This window comes from Corvus kubaryi, unplaced genomic scaffold (genome assembly GCF_017639235.1).
Source record: "Corvus kubaryi isolate FWS band 111438036 unplaced genomic scaffold, C.kubaryi_AGA036_p1.0 37334, whole genome shotgun sequence".
NCBI classification, from domain to species: Eukaryota; Metazoa; Chordata; class Aves; order Passeriformes; family Corvidae; genus Corvus; species Corvus kubaryi.
This window is the reverse complement of record NW_024581108.1, coordinates 7,081,849-7,105,365: the sequence shown is the minus strand read 5'-3', so window position 1 is coordinate 7,105,365 and position 23,517 is coordinate 7,081,849. Positions and strand designations below refer to the sequence as shown.

At 36.5% G+C, this 23,517-nt stretch overlaps 1 protein-coding gene across 2 annotated transcripts in view; it reads left to right on the top strand.

Annotated features, from left to right (window-relative positions):
* LOC121665606 (uncharacterized oxidoreductase ZK1290.5-like) overlaps positions 1-23,517 on the top strand; it is a 45,767-nt gene that overhangs the window by 10,262 nt on the left and 11,988 nt on the right. For both annotated transcript variants that reach the window (XM_042030018.1, XM_042030019.1), the window contains exons 2-4: positions 3,106-3,354; positions 9,830-9,931; positions 22,137-22,228. In XM_042030018.1, the coding sequence (XP_041885952.1) occupies positions 3,106-3,354; positions 9,830-9,931; positions 22,137-22,228 (443 nt within the window). The remainder of the gene's footprint in view (positions 1-3,105; positions 3,355-9,829; positions 9,932-22,136; positions 22,229-23,517) is intronic.

Genomic DNA, 23,517 nt, shown 5'->3' with positions numbered 1-23,517 from the left:
TCCAATCTGTCAAATTTGGCTTAGTTCAGTCAGTGAGGTAACAGTGCTCTTTCCCTAGGAAACAAGTTAAAATACTAGCTACAAAATAGGAAGCTTTTCCAAACGTATGTATATTTGACATAGTTTCTTGAAAGGAATTCCTATTTCTTATCAGCGAATTCTAGGGAAAAAAAAGTATTAAATATTTTTAGAAACAGGACGGGGATGGAAAGGGTGCAGGTCCATACTAGTTTTAAATGCGTGATTGAATTTTGTCTTTAAATATACATGTACAGTGTGAATTACGTCGCTATGAGCAAAGGGGAATCCCAAACCTGTAAGAATGTTAATGTGTTGAAATAGCATTGTTTGAATTTCTAATATAAAAAAAATTAGAAAGTTCAGTCATTCCACCTTCTTTTGTCATCCTTCTGCATCTATGACTTGTAACTTCTTTAATCACATGTGTAAACACAAGAAAACTGTGATTTCTAAAGTCTAGGAGTGTTATTGTAGTAGCATAATTAGCTTATCAACCTATTGTTCATGATTAAGTTGGCTTGCAAAGTGGTAATATTAAATAATTGCTGATTTCTTTTTAATTACTGTTTAGTGTACCAGGACTGTTGTAGTTCATTTTTAGGCATAGAAATTGAGATAATTTCCTCCAGATTGATCTTGCTGTCTTTATTTCTTGTGTAACGAGTGTGCGTGCCATCACTGAATGGGGAACAATAACAAAATTCTTCTGATTTTTCCTTCTTAGCCCCTCTCTCCCTTTAACTTAAAGGGTTAAATTAGAAAAAAAAAAAAAAAAAGTTGTTTGTCCTAAATGTTCTTACTGAAATCCATTATGCATGAAAAGAGTCAGAGTCCATTTGCAAGACCTCTAAATGAACTCCATTCATTCTGTGCTTAGAAATGTCCATTCAGCCAGAAACAGACACAATAGTTACAACCTCATTTATTTTGCACCAGTACCAGCATATTAAAAGTGAAGGGTTTGTTATGAAGAAGTATAGTAATGTTTCTATGCTAGTTGTATAATTCCGTATTGAAATTCCTTTTGGACTTGAATAATGTAAAATTGCATATATATTCTTAGCCCATAATTGTAATGTAGTAGCATTGCAGTCACCTAAAATTCTTAAACATTCATGAGGATTTTGAAATAGCTATTTTGAAAACCAAGTTGACTTAGCTTAAGTTATTTTGATGTAAAACAAGTTGTAGAGACATTTATTTTTAGTTGGCTCAGAAATTAAGCCAGTTAGTAATCATATTTAGTTGCTATAAAAAAAAGATTTAAAGTTTTGTCTTTTAGAACATTAAAAACTTTATTTATGTATTTTTTAATTTATGAAAGTAAATTACTTATGATATGCATGTCAAAATTATAGGAATATAGTATTATAATTTCATCACTTTAAAGTCTATGAAGGTAAGTCAAGAATTCACTACTCCACATTTTGTTGGTCTCAAATATAAAGTGGAAATTGTCCTACTGTGATCAGCAGGATGTCATGATCCTGATCTCTATGGATGTGACATCAACCATATTAGTGTAAATGACTTTGAGTGTTGGGCAAGACTTATTGGCTTTCCTTCTAAGACCAGGAATGAGCAAAAAAGATAAGCATTTAGGAAAACCTGGCTTGCCTTACATAAGTTCTCTGCCTTGTCACGTGCTGTTAAAATGAGCGAGAAAGTCCTGCAGCCTCCCCTGGGCATTGTTGCCCCATTGGGGTTAGGAAGCTCTGAGGAGGAGCACCTGTGCTTTCATTTGTGCCCTTTTCCTGGCAGCCTGGGTGGCCATTTGCAGGGGTAATTTCATAATGTGCAGGTAGTCCTTGAGGTACAAATAAATACCATGTTTGGAGGGAAAGAGAAGGGTAAGAACAGACACAAATTTCACTTTAAATAATTCTTTGACCTGGAGTCCTTTATTCATTTATTTAGATTTAGCAGTGGCTGAAGCCCGGTTGCTGTGGCCTGTTGAGGACTGTGCAGGGCCATTTCTGAAGTCAGCAACAGAACCACTTTGTGCTGCCTGTTGTTTATGGCATGAGGGCCTTTAAGTACTGTTATCAGCTTGGAAGGAGGTGACTTGGGAGCTGACTGGAACTGACTGAGCATTTCCTCCAACAAACTAGAAAATACTGTTTGTGGGAAGTGTGTGGAGTGAGGGTGAATGGGTGAGGGGCTCATGGCAGGAAAAACAACTAACAGGAAAGGGTAAGTAGAAACATCATCCTCCTTGCTCTCAACCAGTTCTTTATCTGAAGTCCTCCTGCTGGTTGCTTTTCCTGCTGAGTCTCCTCCTCCTTCCGTCCCCTTGACATGCAAAATACACGTCCAGTGAATCCCCACACAATGACAGTAACAGGATTTTGTTACTGAAACTCCTTGCGTATGCCCATTCTGTAACTCCTGCGTAGGATTCCATTGTTTTGGTTACTGCTGAGTTTTACATTATGTAAATGGCACCTGCACTATGGCGCAGCCTGGGATTGTACAATGCAATAATAACTTCAAGCTACCAAGAGTCCAACAGAATAAAGGTTTCAGGATATGCTTTTCGCAAAGTAAATGCTTTTAGAAGTTGTTTGGTGTTGCTGCCTGTTTTAGAGCTACTAAAGTGCTAGATCACCCGTGCTACCTCTCTAGGCTGCTCGAGGCTTTCTAAGGCATTAAAGTACTAGCCTAGCCGGTATAAAGCTGAAAAGATACCTTCCACAGTTTGGGGTTTTGGTTTCTTTAAAATATTTTCATCTGCTTATGCTTCTATATGAAAATTAAGAGACATATATTAATTTTCCATAAAGTATGTGTTTTATCTTTGATGATTTTCAGCCTAACTCCTTAAATCACTTCTTTATAGCTAAATGCTGTTGATATTTGATTTTGATGGAGTTACTTCTGATCAGCACTAACTTCTCCCTTTTCATGTATTTTACAAGCCTAAAGATCAGTCAGTTCCCATTCCTTTACTATTAGGAAATGAAAATTAATTAAGAAGGTTTTGTGTCAATATATCAAAAAAAAAGAAGGAAAAATTGAAAACAATGATAAAATATGCCCCTCATAATTCACTGCTGACAATTCACTTCTGCTTTCGTTGTTTAGGTACTTCCCACCAGGGTGGCTATTCCCACACTGCAGTGGTCCATGCCCTACAGAAATGCGGCATTCGTCACATTGACACAGCAAAAAGATACGGCTGTGAATCCCTCCTCCAAAGGGCCATCAGAGAGAGTGCTGTGAAGCGAGAGGACCTCTGGATAACTACCAAACTTTGGCACAGTGATTGTGGCTATGAAAGCACAAAAAAGGCCTGCCTGGAGTCATGTGAAAGGCTTGGTGTTGAGTATCTTGGTATGAATCTTTCCATATAGCTCATTTATTGTGCCTTCCATGGGAGTACTTGCAAAGATGAATGAGTTCTGAAAACAATTATGTAGTACAGATGGGTCGAAGAAACCAAATTCTGCCTTTATTTACACATTTGCAAGTTTCTTGTTCTCTTTGTTCTCTAGGAAGTTCACATGTGTACAGTTGAGAGCAGAGTTTTTTCTTGTTGCAAATGTTTTGTAAAGGTATTTTTTATTGTAAAATTATTTGAGGAACAACTATGTGAGTTTTATATATTTTGCTAAAAAACACCCAAAACCTATGAAATAAGGATTTATAAACTTTACAGTAATATATTGGCAACAGGGTGACAAAGATGCCTGGTTTCTTCGGTGGTCTATTTTCTTTTTATCAAGGAATGGGAGTCCTTTCTAAAACTTACTTTGTAGGTCTTTTAACTTTTTAAAATTCTGTATACTGCCTTTGGTTTGGTCTGTCTGATGGAGTATGCTTTGGGGAAAATTTTAGAAGTATCTACAAGACTTTAGAAAACTAAAAGCTTAACTAACACTGCATTTGTAAATTTACCCTGATCATAAACTCCTTGTAGTCAAAGATGTAATATTGCTACTACCTTATTACACAGGCAGAGTTGCAGTAATGATGCCAATTAATTCCTGCAACAGGTCATAGGAGAGGAGGTACCTGAAAATAAACATATTTGCTTATTTTAGCAATAAACAAACTTCAATGAGGAAGTGAATTTTGCTGAATTAATAATGTATAATATTAATGGCAGCTGTGTGCTGTATTCACTGGCTTTTTTTTTGGCTGACTACTTTACAAGGTGAACAAGGAAAAACTTGTATTTGTTAGACAGAGATTCTTGTATGCACACCTTTGGCTCCATTCTTTTTGGAAATGTATCCCTTAACTTCTTCCACAGGTACAGAATAATGCAAAATGAATTAAAATTCCTTTCTGTTTGTCCCGTGCAAATGCAGGTCTCAAAATTTCAAGCCCTGACTTTCTCCTTTAAACTGAGAAATAACATTATTCCTCCTCTCTGTTTTCTGCTTGTTATATTTTGTGTTTGCTTTCTTTTTTCTTCTGCTTGCTCTGGCACTGGTGCTGAATGTTGATGAGAGGAAAACTTGATTCACTTCCAAGAAGTCATTTGCACTGATTCCTTCTAGTACTGTAAGTCGTTCTTATTTTCTCAGGTAGTAGGTTGGAGTAGATGCTCACAAAAATACCGAGTCTGTGTATTGTTGCTAAGCAGAAATGCCTGAAAGAAGAAGAAGAATATCTGAGAGCAAGAAATGTACTAATGCTGTCACCATATGAGTGAATCCTTGGAATGGCATAAACAGAACTTGTTTGTCAGATGTGTTTAGAGCTGAGACTTCTTGTGCACATACTATTAAGACCAATTAAGGAATGTTACAGCTCCCTGCACAATTTGTCTCCATACTACATTTTTCCTTTTTTAAAAAATATTTTTGTTTTGGTTTTTTTTAATACAGTCACTCATATTCCCTTCTTCTTCACCTTTCTTCCACTGATGTGGAGATGTCTGAAAAATTTATATCGCTGTTCCTGGACCACTTAGTCAGCCATAGTGACCTAAATCAATGCTGATCTGGATAAATCAGAATTTCCTGATTTCATTCTATGGTATTAACCAAGTATGTGGGGGTTCACATGTTTTGTAAAGATACATAGTTCATAAAGAAAACTGAAAGATCCTAAATAATACATCTGTGATGTTAGATCTTTCTGTTGGAGGGAAAGTTAGTAATTTAGAAGAGTACAAAAAGAAAAAGCTGCAGGAGCCCTGGCAGCTAAATGTGCAGCTAGGCTTTTTGTTCATGTTCATTTTCTTGAGGGTCTTTATGGGTTACTGAGTCCATCCATAAAGACTGAATTAGAAACCTGGGAAATAATCTAACAGGAATTAATAAATCTGTGCATTATCAATATATAGAATGCCAGCTGTTGAAACAGATGAGCTGTTGAAAGCAGTCACAGCTTTTTAAGAGAAAAATGCTCCATGTAAAATACTTATTATGAAGCCTTTTCAATAAACACTTCTCAAACAAATGGTACTAGGAGAGCAGTGTTGCAGGATTTTTATTTGAGCTGGTAGATTATATATCCATGACATGATGGAAATTTATTGTGGGCAGTGGTTGTAACAGATACTGTGCTCCTTCCATTTTCTAAATGTGATCTTCAACTAGCAGTCACAGTAAACCAATATGAAATGGCAGCAGATATTACAGGTTTGGCAGTAGCAGAATACATTCCTTGGGATTTAGATCCAGCCTCTAAAGTAACTTCTTGAATGCTGATGTGGGTTACCGAATTCATAAACAATTTTATTTTCCTTTCGACTGTTCCGAGTTTGTCCCATTCAGGCAAATCTGGCCTATGACAAATCCCCAACTGGAGCTGGAGAAATGCGCTATCAGCATCTTCACTGTAATAGATGAGCCACATGAAATGAGTGCGTTATCGTAATCCAGATTCTGTATTGCTTCAAAACACTTTGGAGGTTGTTTCACATTGATCCTTGTTCAATGGAAGGAAACACAAAACAAAAAGGATTGAGCGAGAAAGAAAAATACATCATATCAATATTAAGTGCAGTGGCTACTGAGAAAAGCAAGGAAATATGATCACTGCATTAAGACATCTGGGAAACATTACAAAATATACTTTTGCTTTTAGGCTTGCTATAAGGCAGGGCTTGTTTTTCATACAACTAGGTTTGTTTTAGTCAATTTTGACTTTTTAAAAAATATTGTATTAGGGATTTGAATAGAATTGCAAACTTTTATTTCCACAACATCATGTTGGCTTTTAAATGTGTAAAATGGCCCTGTACTTTCCAGTTAAGAGGAAGTGTGTTCATTGTAGGTGCTGCAACCACTAAGAAGCAATAAGCCATTCTATTTTAAATGTCTGTGTGAAAGCAACTCAAGTGTTAGTTTTAGCTTTCCTGCACCACTGTGCATTGATATTTAATGACCTTTAGGCCTTCGCTTATTGCTGCACCGTTACAGCCTGACTGTCTGCAGAGGATGTTTTAAAGAGCTGGTAAATACAAAACCAGATTGTGAATGTTTGGAGGTTTTTTCTTCTTTCTAAAGTGCATCCTGATACTGTGATTCAAGGTGGATTTTTTGATTCAAGTTTATTTTTAAAAAGTACGTGGTTGGAAGGCATCTAAAGATACTGATTAATCTTTCCCATGCTACAAGGCACAACCTTGTTCTCAACAAAAATGTAGTCTGTTCTTAAAAAACCCCAGTGATAAAGTTATATATTTCTTGATTACTAGAGCTTTAAGCTATTTCAATCAATGATTTAAAGCTAATTTCTTGCCTCCAAATGGAATTTAAGAGTGTTTCTGTTCTCACAAACACAGTACCCTAGGAGGGAAAATAGTTTAAGCAAAAGAAAATGTGTGTGGGTGTAGGGTGTGAATGTGTGTACAAATAAAAATGAAATCATAGACCTTGTTTTGTGAGGTGCTTGTTTTTACTGGCCTGCAGGTATGAGGGAAAGTTTTCTATGCAGTAGAAGTAAGATCCTAGCTGTGCTGAGGTGCTTTACACATGACTGGCAGGAGGACTATTCTACTCTTTATGAGATAAGGCACCTTTGCTCCACATCTTTCATGAATACTTCTTGCAGTCAGGAAGACTGTACTTGCTGATTTAGTAGATTGCTTTCTAGCCCTATATGCCAATATTTCTGAAAGTGAAATAATTTTTATTTAAATGAGAAAGCCTAAATTGAAATAAACATAATAGGATGATATGGACATGGTGTACCTAGTAACAAAACCTTCCTAAATCAAAGGACCAGCAGCTAGTCTTGTTTGCATCAGAGGCCTCAGACACTAATACAGAGACGGGAGATGTGTTGCATTTTTTTAGATGTCCAAAGCCAGAGATCATTCAGTTATCGAATCTCTTAAAAGTCTTTCTTTGGAGAATGTTTAAGTTTCCTGAGCAGAGTACAATGCATCTGTGTCTGTGGAAATCCATGATGTAACTATTTCTGTGAGCATTTGCAAACTGTGGTGTCTCACTGAATAGTCAGGCTTTTGGAGAAGTAACTGGTGGTGAAATTCTGCTGAAGTTTGATTATTTTTGCTAAATGACATTTTTCTGCATAGTTAAGCAGTTCTTATTAGTCTGGTTTGGAGAACATAGCAAGCAGCAACTAAAAAAATAAAATTCTTCCGTTTTTCTGTGAGGTAGATACTTTCACTTACTTCTATACGACACTTGCTTTATACAAGCAAAAAAGTTTAAATACAAACATGGCAGTCTCCATGCAGTAAGTAGGTCCAGTAGCATATGTAATTTTGGATCAAAATGAATACTTGATGTTAGCAATTCCTAATGCTAATCCTTAGGTTGATGTCTAATATAAATTAGTGGAAATTTTATTTGCAACAGTATTTCAGTAGTCCTGAGTTTTGAACATAACCTCACCGAATGTTTTAATCAATATCCCAATACTAGTTTTCAGTTAAATATCACAGAATTGGTATTTATTCCAATGCCATACATTGGTATATATTTTTAATAAATACAACTTCGTTTCTCAGAGAAATTAGTGAAGAAGTAATTATTCATAGATTGGTGATGAATAAGAATGCATGTGGAATTGGATGTGGACTTTATGGATAAAAGGCCAAAGAGCGAGCAACATTCTCCTTATATGTGATACAAAACCAGATGCTGCAGATGATTATATATAAGTGATTATTTGCTTGTCAGAGCTATTGTATTTAAAAGCCTAAAAGTTTAAAGTTGTATTTAAATGGTTATTGATATCAGAAAGTGCAAATGTAGCTTGTGATTTTTGTGACACATACAAAATGTTTGCCTTGCTATCTCTCTAGTGTATTTTACTATACAGAATTCTGTACTGTTCTAATTAGATTCTTAAGGTAAGTAAAGCACTTTTAATGTGCTGCATTGATGTACCAAAATTGGAGCTGGTGTATTATAGTGAATTTCATGTTACATTTTCATCATAAATCAAGGTTGAATTTGTATTTTTAGAGGGAGAAACCTAATATACCAACCCCCTGATACAATAATCATTAGTGCAGTCATTAAATTGTGAATAAAAGGAATTTTTTTCCTTTTTTTTTCTCCATTTTTTCATTATTCGCAATGCAGAGGGTCTGTATTTCACAAAGAAGTGCTGTAAATGAATGGTGTGGTGTAGTCAAAGAGCAAAAACCTCTTCTTGCAAACAAGTTGGGTTTTTTTCTTAACTCTATCTGAACTGCCAGAAAAGGAATATTATAAAGCACAAAGAAAATGGCACACATCTCAGTCATCTATTTACTTTCTTTTCCTGTTTTTCATCAGACTAATATATGCAGCAAAGGCCAAAACCTGTTTGACTGGGATACCTGCAGTTACCTGTTTAATCTGCAGTTAGAATTTGAATAGAAATGTAATTGTCTTCCAAGTATCTCTAAATTTCTCCTTCAGAATGTCGAGCAGTGTCTACAAACTTACAAAGGAGTTAGAGATCCTGTCATTTTTAAAATTTAAATCTGATTTGGAACTCTCGAGTCCAGTACATGTACATTTCTCAGTTTATGTTGGAAGTGCTTCCTTTTTCAATTGATGGAAGTCTTTTCTTGCAGGAAGACAGCACACAAAGAGCCTCCTCACGAGGGGCAGTGGAGGGGCAGCACTGGTACCTTCTCTCTGGTGACCAGTGACCTGAGCAATGGCATGGAGTTGTGTTAGGGAAGGTTTAGGTTGGATATTAGGAAATGGTTCTATGATTCTATGGGAATTTCACCAGTGGTAAATCTTAATTGTGTTTGAAATCATGCTAATCGTGCCAAAAAATGTAATAAAGCATAATTTTCTCACCTTAAAATATTGCTTTAAAAATTTCTTTAAAAAAATCACAAAGGCTGCCACAAAACTTAAGACAAAAAATCTGCATATAGACTGTGCTGTGGTTTCCTACAGAAATTCATAAGTGGAAGTATTCTTTAGAAAGGAAAAAGACAGACCCACTGCTGAGGTTGTATAAAATATCTGCAGAACTGTCAAATGTATTTATCTTCCGTGAAGTGGAAGACTTGCAGCACTTAGTAAGTAGTAGTCCACTCATCATTCCAGTGACCAAAATCCTTTTGATTTAAATGGGGCTTGTTATGAGTGGAAAGTTTATTAAGTACATATGTAACCATGAAATTCTGATTACAGTGACCTAAACATGTGGAACATGTGCATGTTCTGCTACCCTCAGTTGTTAATGTGATGTTATAGAATTCATTTATTACAGCTGGATATATACAGTAATGATCACTGAATAGTAATTGGAACTATTATGATGATAATGTGTTAGGGGCCATTGTGGAGGTCAAATGCTGTCTCATGTGCTTTGATATATTTATTTTTTGGACACTTTAATAAGCAGTCTGGTTCTGTTTCTGTTTTAGATCTTTATTTGATACACTGGCCTGATGCACAAGTTCCAGGTAAAAGCAATCGAGAGGTCCGAGCTGAAACCTGGAGAGCGATGGAAGAGCTCTATGAGAAAGGTGATAAATAACAAAACCTACCTTAGAAGAAGGAATTATAGTGTGCTTTGGGATTGGGAAACTCATAGTGAGAGATGTTTAAAAAACTCTAATTTGAACTGGATGCTCATATTTCAGTGGAATTTGGGTGTGTAAGTTATGAAAATCTCTTTGAAAATTGCAGCATTAGCAATTTGGTGCTGCTTGTAAATAATACATTGTCAAATTCTGTCCATGAGATTAATAATGGTGTGCATGCTTCTTGAAGAAACCTACTGATTTCTTGAAATCTCTATGCCACTATAGAACACCACTGAACACTATAGAACATCTTTGTAGTAACCTCCTCTTTTTTAAGTATAAATCATGCCAAATTTTATCTCCTTTAGATATTTTTTAATAATTGTATGATGCCATTTTCCAATTTATCATACATTGTGGTGTTTTATAACTGCATTTGTGTTTTAAAAGTTAACAAAATAAAATGGCTAAATGAGGAACGAATACTCAACTGCAGATTCTTTGGTGCTAACTTTTGGGAAGAATTGTCAAAGAACAGAGCTACTCTCTCAAGTTTGGATAACTCACTTTGATTTTCAGTGCACAGCAAACTTCAGTTTATGCTCATAGCAATAGGAGGAGTAGACTGTAGATTGAGTAGGATGATTTTGCTCCTGAAGTATGCAGAATTATTAGAAACGGTGTGAGAGAAGATCCTGTCATGCCATTCTTGGGCCATGTGGGCCACCCTGTTCGTAGCTTCAGAGAAGTTCCACAAGTGAGGAGAAGACTTCTTGGATAAAATAGCCTATCCACTAACCCAGAGTTACTGAAATAGTGATTGTAGCAGGAGAGTTGTACAAAGGCAATTACAGGCTGTGTTTCACTACCAGCTTTATCAGAGCCATGCACCTCTTAAACTTCAATCCTTCATTTATTTTTGCTCTGGCTCTGCAAAAACAGAAGTAAATTATCTTTGTTACATCTTTTGTTCTTTCTTTTTATACTGAGCATAAGAGAAGTTGCTAAAAGTGTTTTCTGCCATGTAAGACATTACAACATTCAGTTTTTAAAGAAATGCTTCACTGACCTAGTATTTCAAAGTAGGAATGACTCTTGCATCCAAAGATGGGTTATTTCACAAGGTATTTCATCTTTCCACTGTGAAGTTTTTTTTCTGATGCGTATTTAAGTTACTGCATGCCCTTTGTGCCTAGATATGCCATCCTAATTTGCTGCAAACAGGTTGTATTTTTCACATTCTGTTATTACTCCTATCCTATCCTATTTATTCTGCTTCTGCATGCATCTTTGTGATCTTTCCTATCTTATGCAACTTCTTCTTTCTCTACATCTTCCTAATGGAAAAAACTATGAGCTATTGAGTGGTCTTTTAATAAGTCACTGGAAATACTACTGCTGTTCTCACAAACAGAGAAAAGTTGCCTTTGATTTTTGTCCCTATGTATGATACCTCTTTACAGACATCCCATTCTGTATTTATTTTTCCTGTGGTTGCATTTCTTCAACATTTTTGTTCAATTTGCGTGTTGCTACTGTCAGTCATTTTCTGAATTTAAGCATTCTGTAGACTCATGACTCATTTAGCTGAGGGTAAGTTTTCCAACTCGGGTTGTCAAAATTACCTCAGATCAGTTACAGGGGAAGGAAAATTTAATAGTCTGGTTGAGTCAAGTGCCTTAGAGCCTTAACTTCCACACTTTTGCCTTAGTGGATACAGACTCTGGATGTCCTGACCATAACTATGTGTTCCTGAAATGACACGCAGATGTTAACCACTCTGGAGTTGGAAATGCAATGATTCCTGAGCAAAATCTTAAATAATTTGTTTGCATGGTTAACCACTAGATTTTCCACTGAAGATTAAACACTTGCTGCATATCTTTGTGACTTACTATGTGTTATGTGAGCAACATGTTTGCCTTGGTTTGAATTGAACATAGGATTTGGTCAAAATCCTTACTTGAGGAAAAAAATAAAATCTTCATTTATTAGAGGAAGAAATTTTAAGTCCTATGAACAAGTGAGTTCTTTGTCTACTCTGAACTTGACATTAGTTCAGGTAGTCATTGGTTCCTGTTTGGAATTCTGTTAACTTTTTTTTTTTTGAAATGTTTATTCTGTAAAAAAAAGTTAGAAACTAAATGCTTCACATTCAAGGATTGACGTTTTAAACAAATAATTTGCTTCTGCAGTCAATTCACAAAGGTAATACTGAAATTATTCATCTTGGTAGTGTGTCTAGTAGCTAGCTGTGTCCATCCTGAAGAGTATCTGGAAGTGCAGAGATAATAACCACTGTCCTCTGTAGAAACACAAATTGGTTTGTGTTGTGGAACTATCTGCAAGAGTTGTGTGAGGTGGTTAAAAGATGTAAGTATTGACAAAGTCTTTGATCTGGCTGAAGTTACCAAGAATTTCTTTAATCACTTCTCTGTATTCTCAGATATTTTGAATGCACATATTTGTAAATCTCATTCCTCAGTTTAAAGCCAGGTTAATATTGATTCTGCAAAATTGCACCTACCTGGGGCAAGAAACATTATTTTAAAATAATGTAAATTATTCATAATCTATTATTATTATCAATTACACTAGAAGGAAAGTAAATAAACTGTTAGTACTCAAGATTGTAAAAATTTATAAAGTTTTTTTTTTAAAGATTATATTAACTTTTAGATTGGTCACATTGGTCAAAAGTTGACACAAGCAAAATGCCAACTCCATCTATATTCATAGCTCTGAGAGAATTTTTTTAAGTCATGTCTACAAAGATTCATTCAGGTTCATCTGAGAGCCCACACGGAGCTGCTGGGACACAGGGCTGCAGTAACAAAGGACTTGCAGGACTCTGGCCTCAAGTGTCTTCCCACCCAGCTAACTGAGGAGAGACAGAGGTGCTGGGTCTCTGCCCATTCCAGGTCAATCTGCACTAATTTATAAGACCCTTTCCCCATGAAATAGAAAGTTTGTGGAATAAGTTTTAAAAAATCTGAATATTTGTCAGAATTATTAAAATAAATATTTTAGGAAGCAGAAAACTTGCATAAATAGTTAAAAATCATACTCTAGAGTCTGATTTTCACAAATTCCCAAGTACCTCTGGCTGTAGAGGGTGTATTGTTCAGGTTTATTGCCATTTGAATGCAGCAGGTGCCAATGAACTTGGTGTGGAATTGGTAGATGTGTGTTCATTGAGATGTGTGGGCATCCTTAAGTTTACTGTTTCTTAAGCCATAGCTGCTTAGTAATGCTTCTTATATATACTCCTAATGAAGGTTTGGAGTTGAGCTGTAACATCAAAATATGATCATAAATAGAAAATAGTAGTTTCAAGTGACAAGAGAGATCCTTTGCTATCTGAAAAATGATAAAATCTGAAAAATTTTCTAAACTGAAAAATCCCTGCTCTGGCTTACCACTACTCTTGTATTTCATCAAAAGGAATTTGAGGTTAGCGTTTTGTGAAAGACTCTTTTGTCCTGATATGATGTGAACTGGAAACATTTAAACTATTTAAAATGAGAATCTAAATAGTGTTTGTTGGGGATCTGGTTACCCTCTCCAATTGATTGCTCACCATACTGAAGTTTTGGGCTGCACTACTTGGATCCAACATGCTTTGGAAACTAAATGGAATCTGGTTACTGCCCCAAGGCTGGAATCTCAGGAACACTTGAAAGAAAGCTTCATGTTTTAGCACTCTCCCTTGTGCTTGAGTACACTGTTCAATTGCCTAAGGCAACTGAGCAGCTATCTCAAGATTGCACTTCAGGTTAAAAACAATTTTCCAGAATCCTAAGGGATATCATGACAGATATGCCCAAAAACACTCCTAGGCATTCTAAAGCCATTGTTGTCTTTTACTGTAACAGTATGACATGCTACATTAATTATATGTGTTAAAATAACACACCCTGGAAGTTTTACCTTCTTCAGGTGTTTTAATACATCTGAATTGCATCTGGAACATGGTCCTGTGTCTTTCTGTTTTGCCCTTGAGCTAGACAGTCTTTGGCTAAACATACTCATCTTTTGTCCAGGCTAAACCCTTCAGTAGGTTCCTTAGAGTCTATTAAATGTTCTACCAGCATCTTTCCCTCTTTAACTTGAAATTTGTATATTTATGCCCTCTATCTTCTCTTTGCTACAAAGGCAAGATTATACTTTTTTTTTTTTGGTAGTATTCCTATTGTATAGACAGAGCCAAGTCATTAAATTTGCTGGTTTCCATTAATATCTTTTCAGGGAAAAGTGTGATACAGTTCTGGTCAGCAAAGGTAGATAGGTATTTATGGTGGTATCCAAACCTATAGCAGTTGTATCATTCCATACCATGAACCAAACTGACAAATATTATGAACATTTCCCCAAATCATACAGAAAGTATTAGAATGCTTATTTGTCATACTGATGAATTACAACTGCTTTATTCATGAGACATTCATGTGCTGGTTAAGAAAGAATTCAGTGCAGACATTTCTGTTTTGTCCTACAGTCTGCTGCCTTCCATATGTCTTCAGACCCTGGGATTTGCATGCATTTAGGTCTGACCTTGCTTCCAGAGGGAATTGTGCCAACTCTTACAGTAGCTCAGGGATCAGAATTCTGCACCTGGTCTTGGTATTCAGCTCCAGTGATCAGAAGATTTTTTTAATGAACAACGTCCTGAGGAGCTTCTACTGATCAGCCATTGCAACTTCTTTATGTTGAGGATTAGGAACAAGTGAATGGGAAAGGAGAATTATTATTTTCTTTACTGATTTTAGAAAATTTTAGTAGTTACCTGAAAGTATAAGGTAAAGGATTTGGAATGGAATTTAGGATAGTGTTTACCTGCACTAAAAACTGCCATTAAAAAATCCTGTGTGCCTTGTGATAGACCAAACCGATAGCTTTCTATTCATAGCAGAAAATATCTTGTTGCTAAACTGATTTCTACTACCTGAGGACAACACAGTTTTAATAATTAGTTTCTTTAAATGCTGTTAAATGCTTTTTAAAATTATTGTTATCTTCTCTGACTTGTTAATCTGCTCCTGTTTGATTGGAGCTGTTTCACAGGAGCCAGATGACTCAGGTCACAGCCAGAATAAAGAAGATTCTATCTGTACTGCAGTGCTGAGAGGTAGAGAATTGCAGACATACATCTTTGTTCAATAGCCTGCATTTGTGTTTTCCTTTAAAGAGTTATGGGATAAACAGTGCTGAGGGAAAAGAGAGAAAAAAAATTCTAAAACTTGGTCAGTGAGACATTTGTGCATAGTAACTGGTTATTTCTGTTGTAACAGCTGAAATCAACTAGAATTCTTGTAATATCGAGGCTATGGTTTGAATTTTTGTGGTCTCAAAATTGTCCTTTTGTGGAATTATCTTCCCCAGTACCTCAGAAGAGAGGCCAGGCTGCCTACAGAATCCATTCCAAGAGACATACATTGAGTCATATATTCCCTTGACAGCTGCAACATTCCTGTATAGGCATTTGTTGGCTGGCAGAGGAAGGCAGGATGGCAAACTGCTCTGATATGGGGAATAGTCACTATATGTGCTCACTGGTAATTGGGCTGTTCCTAGCAGAGTGAGCCTTTCCATAAGCACTGTCTTTAATGACCTTGATTTTGGCACTGTGGCTAGCCCATCATCTCAGCAAGCTTTCATATATACACATGCACATGATTAACTTGTCCCTCTATCTAAAAATGCTGGGAAGAATGAGGGCTTCTAGCCAGGGCTTTTGCCTGAAGTTAGCAAGAGTAGTACTGTGGTGGTTGTTGTGGGTTCACATCCCACTTGAACTCACTGCCATTTTACTAAAATTGTTTGCTTATCTTTTTAATGTTTAGCAGTGCAGCTCATGCTGACGTGAAATATTCTTACTTGCATCAGAAATTCCTTGATGTGTCTTAACACATGTTTTTGTTATGATTATGTGTGCGATTTGAAGAGAGCCTCAGAAAGTTACAGAAATTGTTTAGCCCAGTAATTAAAGCCATGTAACTTTGTTCTTGGGAAAAAAAAGTTGTTTTTTTTAATTCCAAGTGAAAGAAGATATCTAATCAACCTTAATAATATTCTTACCATCTTCATTGTTGGGCATAGACCAGTTCAGTCATCGTATTTTCTTCCTCCATTTTCTATCTGTTCTTAAAAGTGGGCAGGAAAAGGGTTCAGTGAACCAAATACAGTTCTTGTGCAGGTGGCACAAATTTCTAGCACATCCTCTGCTAGGTGACATATTTTAAGTCTATATGTATATTGTCAAATGATGAACACCTGACAATTCAAACTGTTGTGTTACAGCTCCACAAAATGTTTGTCTTGAGTGTGTTTATGGTGGTAGAAGTCATATGTGAATGCTGTGTTCATAAGTTGCACTAAAGTTTTAATAAGCAAAAGCAAGTAACTTATTTGCCTAGAAACGTTTTTTTTTCCACATTGTTGATAATATTCTGTCTGCATAGATGAGGATATCTTGTGGGTTTGTTATTATGAGAAACACAGTTTAGAGATGTGTTTTCATGGGTTGGAAGTGGTTGGAGGTTGGTGAAGATTTTGGTTGCACCACACCCTCTTCATCAGATAAGAGAGCAATAAAGACATATGTAAAAAAGAATGCAACACTTATTTATGTTAAAGATCATAAAGAAATATAATATTTTAGTATCTTATTTAAAAATAAGAAATTGCCATAGAAAAAGTCCTTTTGGTCTAGATGTAGAAGTGAGAATGAGTCTAAACTTGCATTAACATCTATGCTCATTGGTTTTGCTAATTTTTCTTTCTTAATGTCAAGGACTTCATGGGTAATTCTAAGTGTAAAAGTAAGTCCTCAGAGGACTTTGTTTCATCACTTATTACAGTGAATGGTTTGTGCCTTTTCTGCTAGCAAGTGAATCCTTTTTGTCAAAACTGTAAATAATCAAGCTAAGCAAAAAGATTTAAAGCAAATATACACAGCTGTGTACCAATACAGATGTACCAAGAGGTCCCAGTGTGAACACAAGAATTCTTGTGAAGAAGGCAATGTTGAAATATCTTTCAAAGGAAAGTCCTTGTCTAAAATAACTTTTTGTCTCAATAAATGATGTACATGATTTGTGGAAAAGGCATAATTTATCTGTTTTGCATATGTTGAAGTAAAGCCTTAGATTCTTAACTATTTTAAATCAGTATTCATTTATTAACATCAGCTAGGTTGCTCTTATTCATACCATTAGGAAGGAATCATTATCTTCTCTGATATGGAAGCCCAAAAAGTACCCCAGTTTATGAAACTGTGTCATCATAGTTACAGGGGGAACAAACTATTTAGAATCTTACTTATGTGCTCTCTGTAATACCTCCAAAGTGCTACTTTTGGGGGTACATATTCTATTAGCCTCTAGGCACATAGCTGAGTTGCTGATAATTTTGATCACATTTTCACATCACAGTGTGTGGTGGCATTATTGAATTAAGGTATAGTGCAATTGATTTTGTACCTTGTAGTGGATTGGGTTTTTTTAATCTGGTCTCATTTGTAATGTCAACTGTAAGAATAAAAATATGTCAACATAACTAAGATAGCATTGCACTGAAATAGTCAGAATGAGCAGCCAGGGTCAGAGACAATGTGCATTAAGCCAGTACTATGCTGCACAATGCTGTTTAGGTTGCCATATAACAGTTGTGGAAACTGGCTGCTTGTAAAGAGTTTTCAGTTAAAAAGTTAACAATTTGACTTCTATTCATGCCTGCTCTCTGTTGTCCTCATGGTTTATCATGGTTCACAGGTGATGTGTAGCAGGAGTAATGGTCACAGAATTGCAGACAAGCACCTATATTGTGGCAGTGAATAGACTAAAAAGAAATCCTTTGGAGGAGGAAGTACGATTTGTGTATTTTCAGTTTTGCCACAGTCTTCCTGTGTCTCTCAGAGGGGGCACTTAGCCTTCTGGCGTCTGTGTATTTTAGCCTGTGGTATGGGAACACGTGTTATTTCACAGATCTAGAAGTTAATTCCCCATTGATTCTGTCTAAGAGTAGTCTGCTTTATTTATCAAGGCTTTGGCTTTCAGTCTGCATGTGGGGCACTCTCAGCCTACAGCTTTGATTTAGCAAGATATGCTGAAATCAAATCTTGTACGGTTTCTATGAGTAACGTGATTTACACGCAGCGTGTGTATCAGAGAGAATATGGACCTTTCCAACCTGTGCAACCTTCGTTAATAAAGATACAGTGACTGCAGTTGACCTCTTGTGAAAAGTAGATCCATTTGTGTTTTTATTCTGTGGCCTGAATAGAAGATGTAACAGAATGGGCACTGTTCACTGGACGTGGGAATTCTCCCTTGCTCTGACTCATGTAGAGCAGCAGGGAGGGGGAGGAAAATGGGCCCCACAAACCCAGTATCCAGTTTTGTAATTTAAAAAATCTTTTTGATCTGAACTTTGTCCATTTAATATTCCAGAGAGTATTTAGAAGTTTGATAAAAGTCTGTAGTAGTGCTAGAGAAAGATAAGGCTCGCTATTGTACTAAAACAGTGTTGTGGTGCCAAGACAGTATATTTATGCTTTTCTGTTGCAAGACTAACAGTGCCCATCAAATTTTGTATAATTTGGTATTATACAGAGTAAAGATAAAAATACCCAATCGTTCTCTAAGTTGCAATAAAAAATGCTTGAAGCTTAATACTCAACTATATTGCAAACCAGTCCATTAGCATGATATAGTGCTTCACAGTAGCTGGGAGAAACACAGTGTGGTGAAATTACCAGTGTGGTGGGGGCCAAGATTTTTTTGTGTAGAATAGAAAAGATCTCATTTTTTCCCCATTATAATCAGCTGTTCTTTTGCCCATATGTTTTCTGATGTGTCTTGCAGAGTTTCATGATAGGCTTTCAAAGCTGGATGAAATTTTCTGTTCCAGTATTGTGGTCAGTCAGTTTTTTGCATGCATAAAAGAAGCAGTGTTCCTAAGTTTTTCTTTGAGCCTGTGAAGTCAGAGTCGTAAGGAATAGAACAAAGCCTCAGAAGATAGAACAGGAGCCTTTGGGAGCTGATGGGGAACTGCAAACTGTTTGTTGCACCTGGCACTTTCTCAAAATCTGCTTCATAGGGGCCAGACCAATCATTTCCTGAAGCAGATGAGGAGGATGCTTTCTCTCCCTGAGTCAAAACTCTGTGAGTTTGTAAATAAGACAGTAAAAATGTATATTTTAAGGGTACTTTCTAGAGAGATTATAGCTAATATATTGCAAGCTCTTATCTCAGGAAACCTGAACTTCAGGACTTGTTAAAATGGTTAAGTTAAAAAGAAGTATAGACTTTAAAACCACCTGCAGTCACAACAGCTCTAACGACATGTATGGTGCCTGAATGGTCTGAAATGAGATTTTTAAGCATTCTAAACAGGTATTAAATTGAAACAAAACAAAACCCTCCTACCCCCCCCCCCCGGAAAAAAAAAAAGCCTGCCCCCATTTTCAAGAGCATTCTGGTGTTTTTAAGACCCATGGCAGGAGCTCTGGGGAACTTACCCCTCTGTTGGTACTCCATTAGAGAGGAAATACAAGGAAATGTGCCTCCTGCATCTCCCAGGTTATTTCAAGGCAATTAGTCAGGACCATTTTACACAAGGTACTCAATATGCAGGTTTTTTGTTTCTACTGTTGATATGATTTCATGGATCTTGTTTGATAGACATAGTCACAAATGTCAATCTGTCAGATAAGGCCCAGGAGGTAACCAGACCTTCTGTTTCATATCCATGTTTTTGTAAACCTTCATTCTTAGGAATTAATCCAGAAGATGTAAATGTGGAAATAATTCTGTATAAGCTTCTTCTTAAAGGCAGTCTTTCTGAGATTTGGACAATGCAGAGCAACTGTGTTAATCTTCCATCAGGCAAATGGAAGCAATTCTCTAGAGTAGAATCCACTGATTGATTGTTCAAATTCAGGTTCTATTTTTCAGGAAATTCCAGTGTTTTGAATTCATGTTTCCACCATGCATTGGAATAAGATTTTTTTAATGCAGTTAGACTGTGCAATTGTTTTAATACTTTTTGTATTTTACATTGTAATTTAATGCAAAAGTCAAAATACTTTAACTGTCATGTATTAACCTGTAACTAACACCAAAGCAATGGAGTTGAAATGAAGGGTTCTAACTTTACCCAAACTAAGTATGCCTATTTAATGAAAGTGAAATGTTTCAATTGTATTCCCTTAAAGAAAAGTTCTTTAAAAAAAATTTCCCTTAAGAAAATACTGGTTCTGCAAAAGCATTGAAATTCTAATTATTTCTCTGTTTCCTGGGAAAATGTTTACTTTCTTGGCAGCTTTGAATTAAGCTTTCTCTGTGGGACATCAGTCTAAACACACGAATGCTGTCATACTGATTTTAGTAGGAATGGCTCAGATGACTTTTAATGCAAAACATAGATGACCTGAAATTTCTTGATGGGAAATCTAACATGATGGAACAGACTTCAAAGTCTCCTATGAGAAATATGTTAGAAGCAAAACATCTTAGAGCATACTGTAGGGGGAAAAAATGGAAGCTTTTTGTGGAAGTGTACTGTTTCTTGTCTGCGACTGAATTTTGTTTTATTTCAACCTGAAATGAAAGCTTTATTCTTCAAGGGCAATAATGGCATGGTTTTTGTAACTCCTTAGCTTTCAACAATAGTGTATAATATTCTGGTTCACCACTGTGCTAAAACTGTGTTTTTCTGACTGCTGTGGCATAATGATTTATTAGTGTTGACACTCCAGGGTTGTTTGTCAAAAGCTCAGCTTTTGCTCCTTCTGGCAGATCACATACAAATTATGTAAATCACTATAGTGCAGGTTTTAACCTAATTATGTTATACATCTTGAACATTGATAATTTCTGTAAGGGAAAGATGTCTGGCATTTTTGATGTTAATATATTTTCATTCTTTTGGTATTCCACGAAAGAAGCCACATTAAAAAGTGTCTCTGTGTGTGTGCAGGTTTTGCTGCAGTGCAGCTTATGCTTTAGCTTATGCTGCTGAAGTATGTGAAAGCTGACTTTATTTTTTTTAGGACTTTAACAATCTGTTTATAAGAATTAGAAGTAAACTAACGTCACTTACAGAATTTCATAGAGGACTAGAAAAATGTAATTTCTTTCCGTGTATATAGATACGAACATGTCTATGCATTTTATAGAATTGGTCAGCTCAAATAAATACTGGATTAAGAACAGTGATCAGACTTCTGTGTTCACACACAGAGACAGACTTTTCATCTGTAGAGTAACAAACTGAAATGCAGCTCAAGTCAATCCAGACAAAGTTCACGTACTGAAGAAATTAATCTGAGTCGTGGTCCACAGAATGCACAGCCTAAGGAGACCCCTGCAGCCTAGCCCCAGCTGCCTTCCCTGCTAGCTGTGTTTAGCACAGCAGAAGGACCAAAGCACCCCAGACGAGTCAGGGCTGAGGGGTGGTGGCAGGCCAAGACTGGGAGTTGGCCTTTATCACATCTGAGGTTTGAAGGAAGACATCTGATTTCAGGACTGTCAGCTCTTAATTTATACACATGCATGCACACTTGAGGTTTATTTAAAAAATAGCCTTCATATCACCTAGGTCCCATTTAACTTCATTTGCTTGTCAACAGGAGCTGAGAAATCTAGCTACATTTTTAAGCTTCATGATTCTTGCTAGATATACTGCTCATTTAATTGAAGGTTTTACACTGAGTGTTATGTAACATCTTGTAATGATCTAACAGAAATATAGGCAGTGTGACATGGTTCATTTGGGCTGTGTGTCCTTGGGTTGTATTGCTCACACCTTATTAGTCCTCAGCAAATGTTCCACTTTCCTTTAGTTTTGGCAAGTGGCTTGGAACACCATTTCCTTCTTTTCATTCTGGTGGAGTCCAATTGTTCTTTGCTTATACTACATTAGCCTTTCCCAGAATTTAGCCTGGAGTTTTTATACACTGGGGAGTTTCCAGTGTGTTTAGATTATAAAATGATTTCCTAATGTGACTGTGACAGAGCCATGCTTTCAGATAACACTGTCAAACTAGATTTTGGTGCTGTTTTTCTGTGTTTCTTTGCAGTATTTTACTCTACGGAAATGATGTGAAAAATCATTTTGTCTCTTGAAAGTGATTATTTTTCAAATCATCCACCCAAGTAGTTAGGATTGTCCCAAAACTTTTTCTTGTTCTGGTTTTCTTTAGGTTTGTGTAAATCTATTGGCGTAAGCAATTTTCTTATCAGCCATCTTGAGCAACTAAAGGAGGACTGTGTGATTACTCCACATGTTAATCAGGTGAGTGGATAAATGTATTTAAAGTATCTGGGTTTGGGTTTTTACTCTGGTTTTTTTGGCTAGCAACATCCTCCCCACTCCTATGCATGAAAGGCTACACCCAAACTGTTGCCTTAGTCATACAATTTCTTCTTCCATTTCTATTCACGTATTGAAAACCATTCAGGAAGATGACCCGAAGGGTAGGGAAGTCCCTCCTCCTATTTCCCCCACCCAGTTTCTCCCAGGCTACTTGTTTGTGTCTGGATTTAAGACAACCAGAAGGTCCCTGTGACAGTTTATTGATGATAAAACGGTTTAGAAATAAAATTCAAGAATCACAGACCACTGAGCATCTTCAGAGTGAACAAGTTTTTAGAAAGCCTGTGTTCAGATACTTTTGTACTTCCTGTCAACAACACTGAAAGCCTCAGTTAATTACAGATCCATGCAAGGGTGCCCTTTCTCTTGCTCCCCCCTCATTTCCTATTTCATGTAAATTCAGTGAGCTCCTCATTTAGGCAGGTGCTGTGACAGCCCTGGCAAAATTTTTTTTGCTGCCCTAGGCAGATCTAGGATAGCCACCTACGTACCGGCAGGCTGCCAGGACACTCGACAAATGTTCCCTTGTTGCAGGTTTCTGCCTCCAGCTGTGCTGGAAGTTCATGCTCCCGTTCCTTCCACCTCCTGCCAGAGAAAGTGTGCTTATGCTGACATGGGATGTGGGAACTGGAATGGATGGAGTGCAGGCACGGGCTTTTCCCCTTTGTACAGGTGGTCAGGATTTCTGGCAGCTGTTTATGGTTTAATGTCATTAACAGACATAAAAATGTTGCTCAGAGTGTGACTGTCAGAACCAAACAATTTTAGCTGTCCACTAAAGGTTACTAAAGGACAATTAAGTAATGTTAAATTGGCATAAAACCATATAAAATATTTAAATTCAGTTCTTCAAAATAAACCATTGAAATATACGTTAAGGTGGGCAGGTTGATGACTGTTTAATAGTTGGTGACTTTACCAAGGTTCAAGACATACACACCTACAAAGGCTTACTAGAGTTTGGCATGAGTTGTTACTGCCTGTTAAATGATAGTAGCTTTTCAGTGTTCTACTAAGTCACTGCAAGGAAAAAAAGTGGTTTTATTTTTTGAAATTTCTTCTTACCCACAGTGTCCAAATGTTACCAGTCTTACTGTTTCAGTGGTACTGTTTCATGGAGACAAGCTGTTTCTTGGTGCTATTTGACAAAACTCTTTTTCTGAGGCTGAAAAAGAGGAGACAAAAAGTTGAGGTGGTGGTGATCCTGA